At 42.9% G+C, this 18,938-nt stretch overlaps 1 protein-coding gene across 1 annotated transcript in view; it reads right to left on the reverse strand.

The window, feature by feature from the left end:
• Positions 1 to 18,938, reverse strand: part of ARFGEF1 (ARF guanine nucleotide exchange factor 1) — a 319,100-nt gene that overhangs the window by 119,154 nt on the left and 181,008 nt on the right. Inside the window, exons 10-12 of the mRNA XM_082258428.1 lie at positions 8,551 to 8,785; positions 1,047 to 1,146; positions 769 to 908 (exon numbers count right to left, since the gene is read on the reverse strand). Coding sequence (XP_082114554.1) covers positions 769 to 908; positions 1,047 to 1,146; positions 8,551 to 8,785 — 475 coding nt within the window. The remainder of the gene's footprint in view (positions 1 to 768; positions 909 to 1,046; positions 1,147 to 8,550; positions 8,786 to 18,938) is intronic.

Genomic DNA, 18,938 nt, shown 5'->3' on the forward strand with positions numbered 1-18,938 from the left:
TTCTAATTTAAGTCCCCCTCCCACATTTGTCAATACATTTATTTGGGGGGGGGGGGGGGGGGCGTGAGTACCCAATTTTGACACATACCCACTCCCGCTTGTTCTCCTCTCCCCCTCCCCGCAGTCTTCTGGAATACATCACAGGTCCCAGAACATTGTTGGACCATTCACAAAGCCCAGCTTGGGTCACGCATGTGCAGTGGGCAGAAGGCTGTGGAGCCAAAAGCAGCACAGCCAGTTTCTCACAGTTAGTATGCCAGTGCCGGGAACCCAAAGGCTAGTAAAGAACTAGCCTGGGTGAGGATGGTGCTGGATCCCTGGAAAGGTAAGTGTCCTTTTTATTACAAATCAGCAGCTACTTTCTAATTTTTATGTCCCCCCCCCCCCCAGAGAGAAGCTCCTCTTTAAGGACAACCAAGCAGAAAGAGAATACACTGCACAAATATGATGAAAGCAGCACCAACTTCTGGGATACAGAGGCCACACATCTAAAAAGATGCTGCTGGAAAAATCAAACACTGGACACATTTAGCTGGACTCAATTTTGAGAATTTTGTTCCATTCTAATGAGAAAATTAAAGTTAGAATTATACATACTTAGGTAAAGAGACAGAAGTTAATCACAAGTCTTTCAAACCAATAACTAGCTTTTAAAGCTAACTTTTAAATAACCAAAAATTAGTTGAATGACTTAATTTAATGGTCTCTAGCAGTACAAAAAAAAAATCTCAATACAGGGAGATTATATATTAAACAGTAATTACATACCTGAACATTTGACATGCCAAGTTCTTGACTGCCTCTTCCTTGAGCAATCTTCGAGAGATCATTAACCAATCTTTCAAAGATGTTCGCTGCATTCAAGTCACAATCATAATTGACATAAATATCCACCACACCTTGTGCATCTGCAGGAGACATTGAGGAGAACGTAGCTGATTACAGACAGTCACTTAGGCTACAACAAATATTAAGCAGAAGCGGGGAGAGAAAGTGACAGTTACATAGTGAGTGATATGAAGGCAGGGCAACTGCTTGTTTCGTACCTGCGCAGATCCTTGTCAAAGTCTGAATAACCATCCATTTATGATCAAAAGAACTTGTAGAGGTTTCCAGAATATAAAGGAAGATTTCTTTGAAGAAAACCTGAGAAGCAAAAGTGAAGAAATTACTACAGAGACACAAAATATAATGTACCGCAAATTATTTTAAATTGAAACATAGAATAAAGATTAAGAGGTGACAATAGTATGAACTACCTTTGTTACTAAGCTTCAGCAATGTGAATGTCACAAACTGCGCCCCCCCCCCTTCTTTTGCATATATTTAAGAAAATGTGCAGTACTACACTACCACATATTATGGTCAATACCAGAAAATCTAAAAATCCTTTTTGCTCAGGTAAAAAGGTTATATTGTGTATTACTTTCTTGTATTTTTCCTATAAGTCGATGGATCATTAGTCTCCTATAAATAAGGTTTTCTCAAGCCTGCTGAGTAGGCTGTTGAAATCAGCCTGTTTACAGAGCTCTGTAGCTCAAGCACTTAATGACTAATCCAGGTGACTTATGCTTCATCAGATGGCACAGTCTCAAATTCTATTTGATGTAGCCAGAGGGGGGAAAAGTTACAAGTGTTCTGATTGCAATATACCTAATCCATCACGTGTTAAACATTTATTAGTAAAACAAAGACTGTATGAGTATAGTAATAATAATAAAAATAAAAAAAAGAGATTAAACATCTTTAAAAAAAAAGGAAATACAATTCACCCAAACCTCTATTAGTTTCCCTTTAACCACTTAAGCCCCGGAAGATTTTACCCCCTTCCTGACCAGGGGGTATTTTGCGATTCGGCACTGCGTGACTTTAACGGACAATTGCGCGGTCGTGCGATGCTGTACCTAAACAAATTTGACGTCCTTTTTTTTCCCACAAACAGAGCTTGTGATCATCGTTTCTACACCGGGGAGAATGACAGGCGGCTTGTTTACACTAGCCGTCTGACTTTCTCCCTCTCCCCCGATGATCGCCGAGTGACCGGCGGACCCGATGTGGGGGGGTCCGTGGGGGGGTCCGTGACCGAGCGGGAGCGCGCCTCCGGCGGCGCGCACTCGCTCCCCAGAGCCTCACAGGCTAGCGACGTAGACCTACGTCGCTCTGCCTGTGAGGGGCTGACTGCCGCAGTAAATATACTGTGAGCAGTCGGCAAGTGGTTAAGAGCCTTTATTAGAAGATTTTCATATTGGGCTGAAAAGAGGGTTATGAGAAAACCTCTCTGCAGAGTGAGGTAGCATTGAAAAATGAACAAGTGTAAAAATGTAACACATTAATAATAGAAGTGTTACTTTGCTTTGTAATACCCTCTACCTAAAACTTCTGGTCATTCTGCCATAGGAAAATTAATAAAAATGTTTAACAACAACTTAAAGGAGAAGTACAGCCAAAGCTTGTTTACTCTGTAAACTAGTTTTTTTTTTTTTTTAGCAAATCAGTTAAAATTAGCCCAATATGCAAATAAAAATTAACCTAAAGCTCCACCTGCTGGCTGTAAATGGCAAGTATACAAGTGCAATTTTTCCATATTTCTCCTAATAAAAAATGAAAACACTCTTTAAATTGTTTTTTTTCTTCAATCCTGTACACAGGAAAGAGAGAGGACCATACATTCCCTAAGCTAAGCTCACCTTTGGAACATGTTGCGCGTTCCACCTGTAATTAGGGTGGAACATGTAACATGTTCCAGCCCCTCCCCCCTCTCCCAATTTCTTCTCCCTGTGCCACCCCCATAGCCACATTATTAATTCACAAATTCCAAAAATGAACTACAAGTACCATCTTCCACTGCGGTAGCCAAACTTGTAGTTTAAATGGGCTGCTGGGGCGCTGATGAGTGCTCTCGTAGTCCACTGACATGTCCTCTGGCTTTTAAACAGAAAACCCATACAGAGGTACGGACTGAAAGCCAGGGGACATTGTTTGCAGGAGCCCACATTGCACCAGTGATCTACTGAGCGTGGATGCAATGCTTTCCAGTCCCCTGGAGAAAAAAAAGAATAAATGCATATTTTTTTCTGCAAAAATATGTGCATTTATTATTTTTTCTGTAAAAGGTGAAATTATCCTTTAAGCACCTACGAGCCATTTTGCAGAAACAGAACCAAGTTCTCTTTACAACAAACAGCTGATTAGCAGCAGGTACCTGACCTCCACTGCTTTCTCATTTCTGTACCACTTAATATATGGAAAACATTTCCTAAAGGTGAGTTATGTGAAAGAGTTACACTCAACCATCATAACTACAGTATGTTTCAAAGTACCACACTTGTACAGAAATTGAGGTATTTAACATTTACATAACTTTGCTGTTCAGCCCATTGCTTTGTGTCGGTCAGTTCAGTAATAAGAGCAAGCAAATTGACATTTGATTATTTCTTGTGCGGGATTACTGGACAGGAAGTCAGCTATGTATTAGGAAAATTGCTCACCACTACAACACATCCAATTTAAAAAAAAAAATCCCTTTTCTGAAATAATATTATCTTTAACAAATATAATCAAAAGAGAATTCATTTGCATAAACCAGTTTAGGAAAATGATGTCATTCAAGTTTAATCCCACAAAATAAATAAATAAAATTAGGCTTTACAAAAAAATCTAATATAATACACTATTATATAGTATACTATTAAATATTACTTCACAAGCAGCTCTGTAATTTAATTGACACCGTAAGAACATAAAAGGGTATTAAAAATGTATTTTACAGAAGAGCTACTAGAATATTTAGCACTCAACACTTCCAGGTATAGTGGTTGCCTCCATAGCAATAAATTGTTCCTGTAGCTCCAAAGAGTATGATAAATTAACTTTACAATTCTGTATTTGTATAAACTCGTCAATGTATCAATTGAGTCTATGGGTCAACAGTGTTTGAATGGTCAGTGTACCCAAACCAAAATGTCAGCTTTGGACAAAAGCAGATTGACCCAAATCCAAACTCGCTGCATTTCTCAGGCACAAAGTTCTCAGCTCCACTGACCAGTCGTATCCATTACAGGGGTGGGTGGGGTTGAGGTTCTAACGCAATCTGTTTTATTTTTTCCAAACAATTAGGCATAAGAAGGAGCAAAACAACTACTTAAAAGTGTGAGTTTAAAAATAAAAAGGTGAACCCACATCCTACACCATCACATCAGATCACATGACAGTTGTACACAATGAAAGGCGTTGTTACATGCCTTTCATTGTAAATTATTGTGATGAGCTCTTTAATTGCTCACAGTCATCACTTGGTACAAGACAGGGCCAATCACCGCCCATCTGTACCATGTGATTAGCTGTGGCCAATCACAGCTACTCGCAATAGTCAACACTGAATGAGTCGTTTTCATTCAAAATACAGTGATAAGCAATCAGTGTGTAAAAAAAGAAAAAAAAAAACGGTAACACTGTATTGCTCTGTTAACTGTATGTAGTCAAACATGTAAAAAAAAAAAATGATTAAACATTTACATATTGTCACCAGTCAGTATCCCTGATCACCAACTCACCAATTATATCATGACACTGCACTGCACTGGTGACAGTATGTAAAAAAAAAATTAAAAAAATTGTGAAAAATTATTTTTTTTTTCTTTATTTTCCAAAAAATTTGGTTTGATTTTGGTTGAAGATTGATCGTATTTCAGATATCTATATATAAACCATAGTTTGTGGACTCTAACTTTCCTAAATAATATACACGGATTTGGATTATTTTCACCAAAGACATGAAGCAGAATACATTTTGGCCTACATTTATAAAGAAATGAAGCAGAATACATTTTGGCCTGAATTTATGAAGTAAATGGGATTTTTGACTTACTATAAAATCCATTTCTCTGATGTTCATTGACAGACACAGCTTCTGGTATTCATAACCATTGGGTTATACTGCCCCCTACAGGAGTAGGACACTAGGCAGAAACAAATTCTGGCTACACCCATGGGCAGTCCCAGGGGGTATACTCCCTCTCTCTGCTATAGCCACTCAGTTTTGTTACAAGCAGTGTCAGGAGAATTATAACTAAAAAAAGGGGTGGGTGCTGTATCCTTCAATGAACATCAGAGAAATTAATTTTATGGCAAGTCAAAAATCCCATTTTCTCTTTCCTTCATTGACGGACACAGCTCCTGGTGACAGGCACATATTGGAATGTGAAGGTAGGCATCCTTGATATCGATAGAGGCGAGGAAATCTCCCTGATGCAGGGATGCCACCACCGTTTGAATGGATTCTATTCTGAACATCTGTACCTGCACAAAGCAGTTGGGCGCCTTGGGGTGCAGGATTGGAAGCACTTTGCCTTCCTTCCTGTAGACTGTGAACAGGTTTGAGTAAAAACCCTGAAAACGTTCCGAAGTTGGAATAGGGACAATCACCCCTTGAAAGAACAGGTCTTGTACTGCCCCAAACAGGCCCTGTAAGCGGTCTGGGGACAGGCGCAAGTTGGAAGGAAAAAACCTTGCCTGGGGACAAGAGCGAAACTCGATCTTGTAGCCAAACAAAAAACTTGGCTTGCCAGACCAGGCTCGTTTGGATCCTTCTGGAGAGGCCCTGAAAGGCTTTGAGCCCTTGTCAGTCGACCCTGAGTGATATGAGCTGAGAAGGAAGGCCCACGTCTACGATGAGGTTCCTTGCCCTTAGTAGCCTGCAGAAGAAAAGTACTCTTCCCCATCCTCTGAGACCTTTATTGATGTAATCCAAGGTAGCTCCAAACAGGCGATCTCCTTGGAAAAAAAAGATCAGTCAAGGTAATTTTTTAAGTCTGATCCTCAGACCAGCATTTGCGCCAAAAGACATGACGAAGGACCACTGCCAAAACAGAGAGGGGAGCCGCATCCAAAGAGGCATCTCAGATAAACTACAGCCCCTGGACAAGCTGGTCCGCCAGCTCGGCAAAGGCAGGGGGGAGATGTTCCCCCTTCAGGTCACGGGGTAAGAGCTTAGCCCACTCCGTAAGAGTTTACGACACTATGGCAACAGTGAATACCGGCCTCATTGCCGAACCAGTGTACATATTGCGAGCCAGTGTCTCTGCCTTGTGGTCAGCCGGATCTTTAAAGGCTGGGGACTCTTCAACCGGAATCATGGTTGCCTTGTTTAATCTGGAAACCGGAGGGTCCATCACCGGTGGCACAGTCCACTTCTTAAGAAGGGACTACTCATAGGGGTAAAACCTAGTAAAGCGCTTAGGAAACCCACAGGGAGGCTTTGGTCGTCCCCACTCTTTAGTGACAATTCTGTCAAAATAGGCAGGGAAAGGAAACACCTTTGCTGCTCTGGATGGCTTGTGTGCGCCAAAGGGTACCTGTGCCTCCTTCGCAGCTTCAGCTGCATCCTCAATCTTTAGGGTCTAACGCACAGATACAATCAGTGCATCCACCAGCACCTTTTCGTGCGCGGTCGCAGATGTGGAGGAAACATCCTCACTATCAGAGGATTGCAGGTGCGGGGTTTGCAGACCCAGCAGGGTGACCCAAGTCTGCAGCGGCCTAATAAGATTAAGGATCTGATGAAACAGATGAGGCAGGTGAAGGCCACCTCCACCCGGGACACAAAGGACTCCAGGACCGCCGTCAGTGCATGGATAGATAGTTGGGACCCAGAAGCCCCGCAGCCTCAGAAAGGGGATCAGGTGGGGAAATGTTACAAAGACTCCATGAGTCAACAGGGAGACCCCACAAAAGGTGTAAAAACACTGCCGAGGGACAACCCCCCACTGCACTGGCAACACCACCCCGTCGCTAGGCACAAGCACCAAGCGATCCTCGGCAGAGAGGTAAAGGACCCCACCAGACTCACCACCCACAAAAATAAGCGCCTGCAGCCACCAGGATAACGCACTACACGTGCGGCAATCGGGAACTAAAATCATCCAGAAGTCAGCACCAGCGGATGAGGAGGGGCTCCACCACCGAAATCGCCGCCCACAGGGCTCCACTGTCATGGCCGCTGCTATTTTCGATGGCAAGCCACAGCAAAATGGCCACCAGACTACACAAAAATAGCCGCTGTGTATAGGAATACACAGGCTACAACAAAATGGCGGCACCACAAGTTGGGGACCCGGGAGGGAGACCAGACCTCAGGGACCGATCCAGGCAGAATGGGGGGGCCCTGGCAGGAGGCCCCACCAGGTACAACCCCTCCCCAAACAGTCGATCACCCGGTCACCGGCGGCGCACTCTCCTGACCCCCCATCGCTAGAAAGTGCCCTGCCCCCCCTCCAGGAAGTTGCCAGACCACCCAAAAAGCCCCAGCGTATGTGGAGGGGAGGGGGGGCAGGGGAGGGTCTCGGCAAGGAGGGGTGCCTGCGGGAAGGAGGGGAACCCGGGGGTCCGACCATCCCAAGGAGGGGCCAACGTCCACCCCAAAACTGTCCATGGGGAGACAGCTACTCACCATACCAGGAACCAGGCGGGCACAGCTCCAGACATAACCCCTCTCCATCAAAATGGGGAAGCTGTCGGCCAGGAGGAACGCTGCAACTTGAGCTGAGACCCGGTCAAATGCGACCTTGCAAAGCATTTAACTCGCAGGCCAGCCCCCGTCCAGTGGGGCTATGACGCGGCCTACCTAGCACAGAGCTGAGGTCTGCTTACGTTCACTGGCCAGACAGGGGTGACCACTGAATCTAGATTATCCAGCCCATCGCCCAGTCCGGCAGTTGATTGTAGATCTCACAGGAAAAATCCAGGAGAAAAATTTCCATCTTAAAAGAAAAAAAATTCCCAGGACCAAAGATCCCAGCAAGGAACTAGGTCCTTACTTCTGACTAAGCATACAAAAAACTGAGTGTCTATAACAGAGAGAGGGAGTACACCCCCTGGGACTGCCCATAAGTGTAGCCAGAATTCTCTTCTGCCCAGTGTTCTACTCCTGTAGGGGGCAGTATATTCCAATTTTTATAAATACCAGGAGCTGTGTCCGTCAATGAACGAAAGAGAAAGATTTTTTTTTGCGTGTTTTTTCCCCCAAAACTTTCGGGTTTTTTCGTTTATTTTGTAAAAAATAAAATGTGCGGTAATTAGATACCAACGAAAGAAAGCTCTATTTGTGTGGGTACAGCGTTGAATGACTGCACAATTGTTATTCAATGTGTGACCCTGCTGAAAGCTAAAAATTGGCCTGGGCATGAAGGGGGTAAAAGTTTCTGGCATTGAAGCTGTTAAAATCCTTTAGCAAAATCAATGGTGAATTTTTTTTTTCATTTTTTATTGTAATTTCATTAATTGAAAAGGCAAGTTGAAAGTTTCAATAAATAAGGCTCCGTTCACAACTTGGCATTGCTAATTTACAGGCGTTAATTTACAAGCTCATGTACTTTTAGCGATGGGCGTTTTTCTTAAGGCCACAGAACGCTCAGATGTGAACAGGGGCCATTGAAATAAATAGGATTGGTCTTGTTGGGCGTTTTTAGAGCTGAGGCTTAGAGCACAAAAATCGCCCAAAAATGCCGAGATGTGAAGGAAGCCTTACTGAAGCCTTGAAAAAAGAAAATATACCTCAATCTGCATCTTTAAATGTAACTTGAAATTTGATAGCAATGTCAAAAAAATGGAAAGTGAAAGCTCAAAGACTTCAGGGACGGACGAAACCCCATTTTTAGACAGTGCAACGCAGAGGTACTGCTTGATGGCGTTTATAAACATCTCATTGGTTTTGAAGACCGGACCAGCGTTCTGCAGGATAGACAAGAGCAGCTGCAGCGACAGAACCTTTGAGCGTAACTCGTGGGACCTAGGAAGAAATATAAAAAGACTGGATTATCATATCTGTATAATACAAGCAAGGAAATTATACACGGCGGACACATCTGCTGGTTACTAAGAACATATAGGTCTCCAAGGAAGCGATTCATAACACCTACCAACTTTATCATGCACTGTACTTGCAAGGGAATAACTAAAGAGACCATTCCACTGCGGTACAACACAGTGTACAACTGGCAATTTAATTTAGGTTATGAATATCACTTCTACACTTTCTAAGAGCTGTGACACATGCATTCCCCAAGTGTCTTCAACCATAGATATAAAATAAGCAATGTGAAGAAAATAATGCTAGAGAGAAAAAAAACCAACAAGAGCATCAGGCATGTAGTTGAAAATAAACATATTTTGCTTTCGACAATCTGACATTTCTGCTGTATTATGTCGGTTCCCAGATACATTTTAGCAATGTTCAGAAAGAGCTCTGAATACAGTAGTTCTAGAAAGAAAAAAAAAATATAACTTGCCAATTAATTGCATTTTGCTTCCCCTGCTTCTGGTTGTAAACAAAGCGGCCAGGAGGATCCCAGGGAGCACCACCAATCACAAAAATCGATATGGGATAACATTATCTGACATTAACTGGCAACTGACAGGTAAAGTGAAAAACACTGATTATCATTTTGCAATGGCATCTGAAACAAGTGGGATATATTAGGCAGCAAGTGAACATGTTGTCCCTGAAGTTGATGTAGTGAAAGCGGAAAAAATTGGTTAGACTACTGGGTCAGAGCATCTCCAAAACTGCAACTCTTGTGGGATGTTTTCAGTATGCAATGGTCAGGACCTACCAAAATTGGCCCAAGAAAGGAAAACCAGCAAACTGGCAACAGGGTCATGGGCAGCCAAGGCTCACTGATGCATTCTGCCTGTGTGTGAAATGCCCTCTCTGGTGGGGGCCTTGCTCCGAGGTTGGGATGATGCCCCAGTGGTGCAATGCAGATAAACCTTCTTCCATCGTTGTGACCGAAATGGTTGCTCCATTATGGGTGATGGATAATGTCGCCGGATACTTCAGTTTGTGTGGAATATGGTGGCTGCGCAGCGCTTTAGTGATGGTGGCCAAGTTACGTCTACACTGAAGTGAGTGACTGGAGAGATCAGGTAGGATCTGTGAGGAGGCATGGGGGGGGGGGGGGGGTCAGACGTTGGTCAGGCTTACAGAATGCATTTAATAGAATTTCTTTGGTGCGGTAGAAATGCAACCTTAGCAATATGTCTCTAGGCACTTCATCAGCTAAGAATGACGGTTTGGGCACTCTGTGGACCCTGTCCACCGTGAGCTCAAGAGCTGACAGAGTAGGTGCCATAGTTAAGAACATATCTTGCATAAATTGGGGAAGTTACCTGGAATTAACCGTTTCGGGTATGCCCCTAATTTTTAGGTTGCTCATCCTTGATCTAGCCTCCAAGTCGGCTAATTTATCTTTTATCCATAACATTTCAGCGCTGTGTGTGTCCACCAATGTGTTGTATGACATGGAACATTCTCCCATGGCCTGCTCTTCATGGTCTATTCTTTCTCACAGAATTTGTACTTCTTGCTGACATTTTTTAACAGTGTAGAGTATATCGTTATGCAGAGATAACCTAAAGGACATAATGTCTTTTAGTACAGTATCAGATAGCGGTTGTCCGGTTGTGGGGAATCCTGCTATAGGGTCAGGCTTATCTGGCGTGGTAGGCCTCTGTGTATCCTGTAGCCCACTCACCTCCATAGCTTGTGTGCAGATTTCTCCTCCCGGCGATCCAGTGCATTGCCTGGACTTCACCGGGCTCCTTGCGGTGGGTGTTGATGTCGTTGAGGAAGCTCCACTGCCACTGCCCTGCATGAGTGTGGATTGGGGTGTAACGGTGTCCTAAAACGAGGCCACAGTCTGCTTGTGTTCCCGCGCGGCTCGGTTCCCCCCGCTATTTTGTTGCATCATCTGCTGACGAGAAGAATCCTGTCAGCCTGGACACGGTCTAATCCTTCTGCAGTTGTTTAATCGCTGTTAGGGAGGTGGAAAGGCTCCCGACGTCTCTGTTCTCCCGGCAGTCTGGCGGAGCTCCCTGATTAAGCTTCCATCTTGGAGCTCAGACGTCCCCCCCCCCCCGATTCCTTTTTTGAAATGACTGCTTTAAGCACTTGCCAATCGTCTTATACAGTAGCAGTTTTACTGCTACAGGGCAGTGGCTGTGCGCAGGATCACATAATATATAGTATATGTAGTGGGCACGCTTCGCTGTGATCATGCACAGTGGGAGCCAATCAGTGGGTACCGCAGATTTGATGTCAGCCGGCACCCCCCGATCATTCGTTACACAGGCAAAGCAGGGACATGGAGTCCCGCACAGTGCACAAACACTGGCTAGGCACACAGTTAACCCTTTGACCGCCCCTGATGTTACCCCTTCCCAGCCAGTGTTATTAGTACAGTGACAGTGCATATTTTTTAGCACTGATCCCAGTAATAGTGTCACTGGTTCCCAAAAAGTGTCAAAAATGCCAGTGTCAGATTTGTCCGCCACAATATCCCTGTCCTGCTATAAGTCGCTGATCACCGCCATTACCAATAAAAAAATAAGTAAATAATCCTTAAATATATCTCAGTGTTTGTTGACGATATAACTTTTGCGCAAACCAATATACACTTAATGGGATCTTTTTATCGAAAATATGTAGCAGAATACATATTGGCCTAAGCTGATAAAGAAACTTATTTTGGATATGTTATATCAGAAAGTAAAAAATATTGGTCTTTTTTTGTTTATACCCCCCCCCCCAAAAAAAAAAAAATGCGGAGGGGATCAAATATCACCAAAAGGATATTCATTTTATTTGGGTACAGTGTCGCATGACCGCGCAATTATCAGGTAAAGTAATGAAATGTTGTATCACAAAAAGATGTCTGGGTCATGAGGGGGGTAAATCTTCCTGAGCTAAAGTGGTAATGACACGCTCACGTATTTACATCCCTCCTTTTTCACAGGAGTGTGAACTGTAAAAGACGTAACAAGGCAGCATGAACTCTTAATAGATGCCTGTTCTAATTCCATTTTATTCTGTCACTCAATCAAATGAACAACCTCAAATGAAAGAGTCGTAGTCAGAGTAGTGGCAAGACTAAACAGCTTCTTTATTTTATTATTTACTGAACACACATTGTGCTTATAGGAGATCTGTGGGCCTCTGAGGCTGTGACTCATGTACCTAGTCAGCTCAGAAACTGAGTAGGTGCTTTATTTCAAGCTGTCACACGGCCCTAAAGAAAATTGTTCTCAGCAGTAAGACTTCTTTTTAAAGGGAAAATTTTACTGCAAGCTGCAGCATGATATACGTCGTGGTTACTTATTTCTTGCACCTCTTGGATAGGAATCTAAGATGCCTTCACTGGCGTATCATTTCCACAGAATTTTGTGCTTTGCGTGTTACTCTCTAGTGCTACTGATGAACTAAAATACCCAGATCTGTGTCATCTAAAAAAAAAAAAGTCTAACAGAACCTGATTATATATTGGAAGGAACATATATTGGTATTATATTGCTTATTGTAGCTTCTTCTTTGTAATTTATTATATTTTATATATTTTCGGTTTGATTATATTACTTTGTCATTTCTTGGAAAATATTAAAACTGACAAAAAAAAAAAAAAAGAAACTGATCTTATAGATTTATTAAATTATATGGGGGCTGCAGTTATCCCTGTCTCTTTCCCCAGAACTAGCTTTGTTAGGCATTTGTGAAGATAATCAACATTCCTACAACTCCAAGTTATTGATTTCCTATCTTTTGCATTATGGCAAAAAGGAAATCCTAGTGAAATGGGACTCTCTCTCCCCCCCCCCCCGGAACTATCTTCCTGGGAAGTAATGGTGGTTGCAGCCCTATCTATGTATAAGATCACCAAATGAATAGAGATTGTCCTTGGAAGTATGACAAAGTTTGGTCCCCCTGGATTTCTAATTGAGGCAGCTACTAATGTGTTTCCTACTGCTGTTAGGGTGGGGTGCACTGGACAGGGTGACGGGCTGGCTAATTTTTGGCCCCTCTTCCCCATTGAGCACCCCCAACCCCGCCCCCCCGTTTCCCCTTGACCAGCCTCCACCCATCACTCCCGTTTCCCCTTGACCACCCTCTACCTCTCCTTTTCTGTTCCCCCTTAACCACCCTCCACCCCCCCCTCTCCCTTCCCCACCCTTCCCTCTTCAACGCACCTCAGCCTAGTTCCTGGGTACATACAGTGGGGAGAACAAGTATTTAATAGGCTTTCCTACTTACAAAGCATGTAGAGGTCTGTAATTTTTATCATAGGTATTCTTCAACTGTGAGAGACGTGATCTAAAATAAAAATCCAGAAAATCACATTGTATGATTTTTAAGTAATTAATTTGCATTTTATTGCATGACATAAGTAATTGATACATTAGAAAAGCAGAACTTAATATCTGGTACAGAAACCTTTGTTTGCCATTACAGAGATCATACGTTTCCTGTAGTTCTTGACCAGGTTTGCACACACTGCAGCAGGGATTTTGGCCCACTCCCCCATACAGAGCTTCTCCAGATCCTTCAGGTTTCGGGGTTGTCGCTGGGCTCGGACTTTCAGCTCTCTCCAAAGATTTTCTAATGGGTTCAGGTCTGGAGACTGGCTAGGACACTCTAGGACCTTGAGATGCTTCTTACAGAGCCAATCCTTAGTTGCCCTGGCTGTGTGTTTGGGGTTATTGTCATGCTGGAAGACCTAGCCACGACCCATCTTCAATGCTCTTACTGAGGGAAAGAGGTTGTTGGCCAAAAACTCGCGATACATGACCCCATCCATCCTCCCCTCAATACGGTGCAGTCGTCCTGTCCCCTTTGCAGAAAAGCATCCCCAAAAATGAGGTTTCCACCTCCATGCTTCAAGGTGGGATTGTGTTCTTGGGGTTGTACTCATCCTTCTTCCTCCAAACAAGGCAAGTGGAGTTCTCCCTTTCCTCCTCTGGATCATCTCTGGTCATTGGCAAACTTCAGACGGGCCTGGACATGCACTGGCTTGAGCAGGGAACCTTGCGTGTGCTGCAGGATTTTATTTCCATAACGGTGTAGTGTGTTACTAATGGTTTTCTTTGAGACTGTGATCCCAGCTCTCTTCAGGTCATTGACAAGGTCCTGCGTGTAGTTCTGGGCTGATCCCTCACCTTCCTCATGATCATTGATGCCCCACACAGTGAGATCTTGCATGGAGCCCCAGACCGAGGGAGACTAACCGTCATCTTTAACTTCTTCCTCTTTCTAATCATTGCACCAAAGGTTGTTGCCTTCTCACCAAGCTGCTTGCCTATTGTCCTGTAGCCCATCCCAGCCTTGTGCAGGTTTACAATTTTATCCCTAATGTCCTTACACAGCTCTCTGGTCTTGACCATTGTGGAGAGGTTGTAGTCCGTTTGATTGAGTGTGTGGACAGGTGTCTTTTATACAGATAACGAGTTCAAACAGGTGCAGTTAATACAGGTAATGAGTGGAGAACAGGAGGGCTTCTTAAAGAAAAAATAACAGGTCTGTGAGAGCCGGAATTCTTACTGGTTGGTAGGTGATCAAATACTTACGTAATGCAACAAAATTCAAATTAATTATTTAAAATCATACAATGTGATTTTCTGGATTTTTGTTTTAGATTCCGTCTCTCACAGTTGAAGAGTACCTTTGATAAAAATGACAGACCTCTACATGCTTTTAAGTAGGAAAACCTGCAAAATCGGCAGTGTATCAAATACTTGTTCTCCCCACTGTAATAATTGGTTGTTGAATACTTTGTTATCTATACCTTTGGTAAGCTCATTGTGTTTTCATTACAATTGTGTTTTATTTCTTTCTGTGCTAAAGGTTGCTAGATATGGCAGGCATTGTACCAGGTCACTGTGTATTTTCTTATATTGTTCTGAAACTATTTTCAATAAATCACTCCTATTTTGTTAAAAAAAATAAAATCTTATAGAGATGATGAATTAAAAAGAACTTCACACAAATTACCATGTCACAAGTCAGCAACATGAAGCCACTTGAGTATTTTCATAGTATAGTTCACTAATGTTACCTAAAGCCTAGGCAAGTTAGAACACATGGTCTCTGATTAGCAAAAAAAGTGTGGATGCTTCATGTTTTTTAGAGACTTGGAAAGGTTAAATCAATGAGATGAAGAGATCACTTTCAATCAACCATAGTGTGTTACAGATCCAGCGCTGTGCCCGTCTGTAGTGGCTCTCCCCGCTCTACAGGCTTTGCTGAGGCAAAGAGAGTAGTCCTTGGTCGCATCGACCAACAATGAATTTGAGGTATAGACTCAGATCTAAATCCAATCCAGCATCCCATTTGGATGTGCTGGAAAAACAAGTTTGATTCATGTAGGACTCACCTCAGAACTTACAGGACCTAAAGGATCTGCTACTGATGGCTTTAGGGATCCACTAATATTTATCAGCCGAAAATAGGGTTAGCTGCATTTTGCCAATAAAAAATAAATAAAAGGGGGCCGATAATGGAATACTGCGTCCCACTGACTTCAATGCAAAATCATGTCCCACTGCATTCATTTCAAAAAATCCCCCTATTGATTTCAATGCAAAATCGCATCCCATTGACTTCAATGCAAAAACACCAGCCGCATTAATTACGCTCATTTTTTTTTTTTTTTTTCAGTTCATTTTTGTTTTCAGCCAAGTTACATAGTTGGTAAAGTTGAATAAAGACAATAGTCCATCCAGTTCAACCTGTGTGGGTGCGTGTATGTGTAAATAATCATTTCACATATCCCTGTACACTGTGTTTGCTAAGATGCATGTCTAAGAGTCTTTTAAAACTATCAATACTTCCTGCTGACACCACCGATTGTGGAAGAGAGTTCCACATCCTTACAGCCCTGACAGAGAAAACCCCCCTACGCAGCTTACGGTTAAACCGCTTCTCCTCCAATCTCATTGTGTGGCCTGCGTCTTCTTAGGCCGACCATACATGGGATGAATTTCAAAAGAATTTTCTTTAGAAAATCTTATCCAAGAATTTTCGTTCGAATTTCGCATCATTAGTGGGCTGCAGCAATGGCCAATTTTCATATAGCCATCGAATTTAAGCAATCTGGCATATTAGAAATTTTTTGACAAACAATTTTGTAATCAATGATGGGAGAATCGTGTGAAAAATAATAAAAAAAAAAATCATGAGCACAGAAACGAAAATTCCCAGAAAGAAAAGAAGATTCCCGGCCACAAAAATTATTTTATGTAGCAACATGAGGTGAAACTTAAGGCTTGGTTGGTCGAATTTCGAAATCAATGGTGGCACCATCGGATCACAAAGCGCAAGAAATTTCTGATTTTCAAAAGAAAATGTGTTCAGAATTCGACATCTGTATGGCCTGCATTACACTCCCAGAGACCACTGAGATATTTGTATATTGCTATCATATCTCTTCTCAAGCGTCTCTTCTCCAGGGAGAATAAATTTAGCACCTGTAGTCGTTCCTTGTAAGTCCCCTTATTCATTTTTGCTGCCCTTCTCCGAACTCTCTCCAGTTCCAGCACATTTTTTCTGAGGAACGGTGACTTGAAATGTTCACATGTGCATCCTAAATTTTAAGTTTTGGTCCAGAATTTTCATTCCGGTGCACCAATAGATGATTTGGTGCCAGATATCACAGCATACCTCAGGGGTCTAGTGGAATCCATGCCTTGACGAGTCAGGGCTATTTTTTCTTTTTCCCCTAAATAATTTTATTTAAGATCAAAAGTAACAACATGAAACAGGTGTGACATAAATGAGATCACAAAGAAATCCACCACTGTGGGTGCCAATTACAACAGTACACACATCGTATCAAGTTTACAAAAAATTAGTGTTGAGCATACTAATCCTGAGATCAGGACAGTCCATCCTACAGATAGCATGTAAGCGTTCGGGGTTCATCAGGCATTTGGTGCTACTGCAAAATAGATAGACAATAAGTGTATCTAAGCCTGACTAATCCCTTATTGGTATATCTCACATTAAGGCATCATGGCGCAGTATGAGGAAGAGTAGGAGAAAGAGGAGAGAAGGAGAGTTTGAGGTAAGGACAACGAGGAGAGGGGAGGGGGGGGGGGGATACGGGAAAGTGAGGAGAAGGGGGAAAAAAAAAGGGGGAGGGGATGAAGATGGGAAGCGAGGGTAACAAAGGGGAGGCCAGGGGCACCTGAAGGTACTGTATATACCTCCGTCATCCATCACTCACTGCAAATCCCAGGAATACAGCAGAGAGTGGCAAAAACGCCTTTACCAGAAAAAAATTCTCTACCGGTCAGTAGTTTTGAAATAAGCCCAGCTATACCAGAAGGACAGGAATTTAGATTTAGAGAGGCGGTCCTGTGAGGCATGGATCAGCTCTTCCATTTCCTCTATTTTATTAACTCTCTTCAACCATTCCCTAGTTATCAGTACCTGCGTCTCCAATGTACCGGAATGCAAAGCCTGGCCGCATTAACCAAATGCATGGCTAGAGATTTTTTATGTGTGTGATGCAGCAAGTATTGCTCGGGTGTGAAATCAAGAGAATGCCCTGTGATTTCCGTAATAATGTTGCGAATTGTCCTCCAGAATGGACGAATCTTCTCGCACACCCACCATACATACATGCAGTATAGTTCCTACCTCTGTGCCACATCTCTAACACACATTAGAAAGCGATGGGGAGAATTTGTGTAGTAAAGCGGGCGTTCTGTACCAGCGCAACTTAATTTTGTACCCATTTTCTTGAATGGCCACATCGAGTCAGGGCTATTTTTACGGCAAAAGGGGACCTACTCAATATTACGTATTAAAAATTACAAACTACACAATATATATATATATATATATATATATATATATATACATACATACACACATGAACATACACACGCATACACACACACAGTATCTCACAAAAGTGAGTACACCCCTCACATTTTTGTAAATATTTTATTATATCTTTTCATGTGACAACACTGAAGAAATTACACTTTGCTACAATATAAAGTAGTGAGTGTACAGCTTGTATAACAGTGTAAATTTGTTGTCCCCTCAAAATAACTCAACACACAGTTGTTAATGTCTAAACCGCTGGCAACAAAAGGGAGTATACCCGTATAACCCTAAGTGAAAATGTCCAAATTGGGCCCAATTGGCCATTTTCCCTCCCCGGTGTCATGTGACTCCTTCGTGTTTCAAGGTCTTAGATGTGAATAGGGAGAAGGTGTGTTAAATTTGGTGTTATTGCTCTCACTCTCTCATACTGGTCACTGGAAGTTCAACATGGCACCTCATGGCAAAGAACTCTATAAGGATCTGAAAAAAAAAAAAAGAATTGTTGCTCTACATAAAAATGGTCTAGGCTATAAGAAGATTGCCAAGACCCTAAAACTAAGCTGCAGTGGTTTAACAGGACAGGTTCCACTCTGAATAGGCCTCGCCATGGTGAACCAAAAGAGTTGAGTGCACATACTCAGTGTCATATCCAGAGGTTGTCTTTGGGAAATAGATGTAGGAGTGATGCCAGCATTGCTGCAGAGGTTGAAGGGGTGGGGGGGTCAGCCTGTCAGTGCTCAGACCATATGCCGCACACTGCATCAAATTGGTCTGCATGGCTGACGTCCCAGGAGGAAGCCTCTTCTAAAGATGATGCACAAGAAAGCCTTCAAAAAGTTTTCTGAAGACAAGCAGACTAAGGACATGGATTACTGGAGTACAAGTGCTGTGGTCTGATGAGACCAAGATTAACTTATTTGGTTCAGATGGTGTTGGTGTCAAGCGGTGTGGCAGCAACCAGGTGAAGAGAACAAAGACAAGTGTGTTTTGCCTACAATCAAGAATGATGGTGGGAGTGTCATGGTCTGGGGCTGCATGAGTGCTGCTGGCACTGGGGAGATACAGTTCATTGAGTGAACCATGAACGTCAACATGTACTGTGACATACTGAAGCAGAGCGTGATCCCCTCCCTTCAGAGACTGGGCCGCAGGGCTGTATTTCAACATAACGACCCCAAACACACCTCCAAGACGACCACTGCCTTGCTAAAGAAGCTGAGGGTAAAGGTGATGGACTGGCCAAGCATGTCTCCAGACCTAATCCCAATTAAGAAATTGTGGG

Source organism: Pelophylax lessonae, assembly GCF_965119305.1.
Source record: "Pelophylax lessonae genome assembly, chromosome: 5".
NCBI classification, from domain to species: domain Eukaryota; kingdom Metazoa; phylum Chordata; class Amphibia; order Anura; family Ranidae; genus Pelophylax; species Pelophylax lessonae.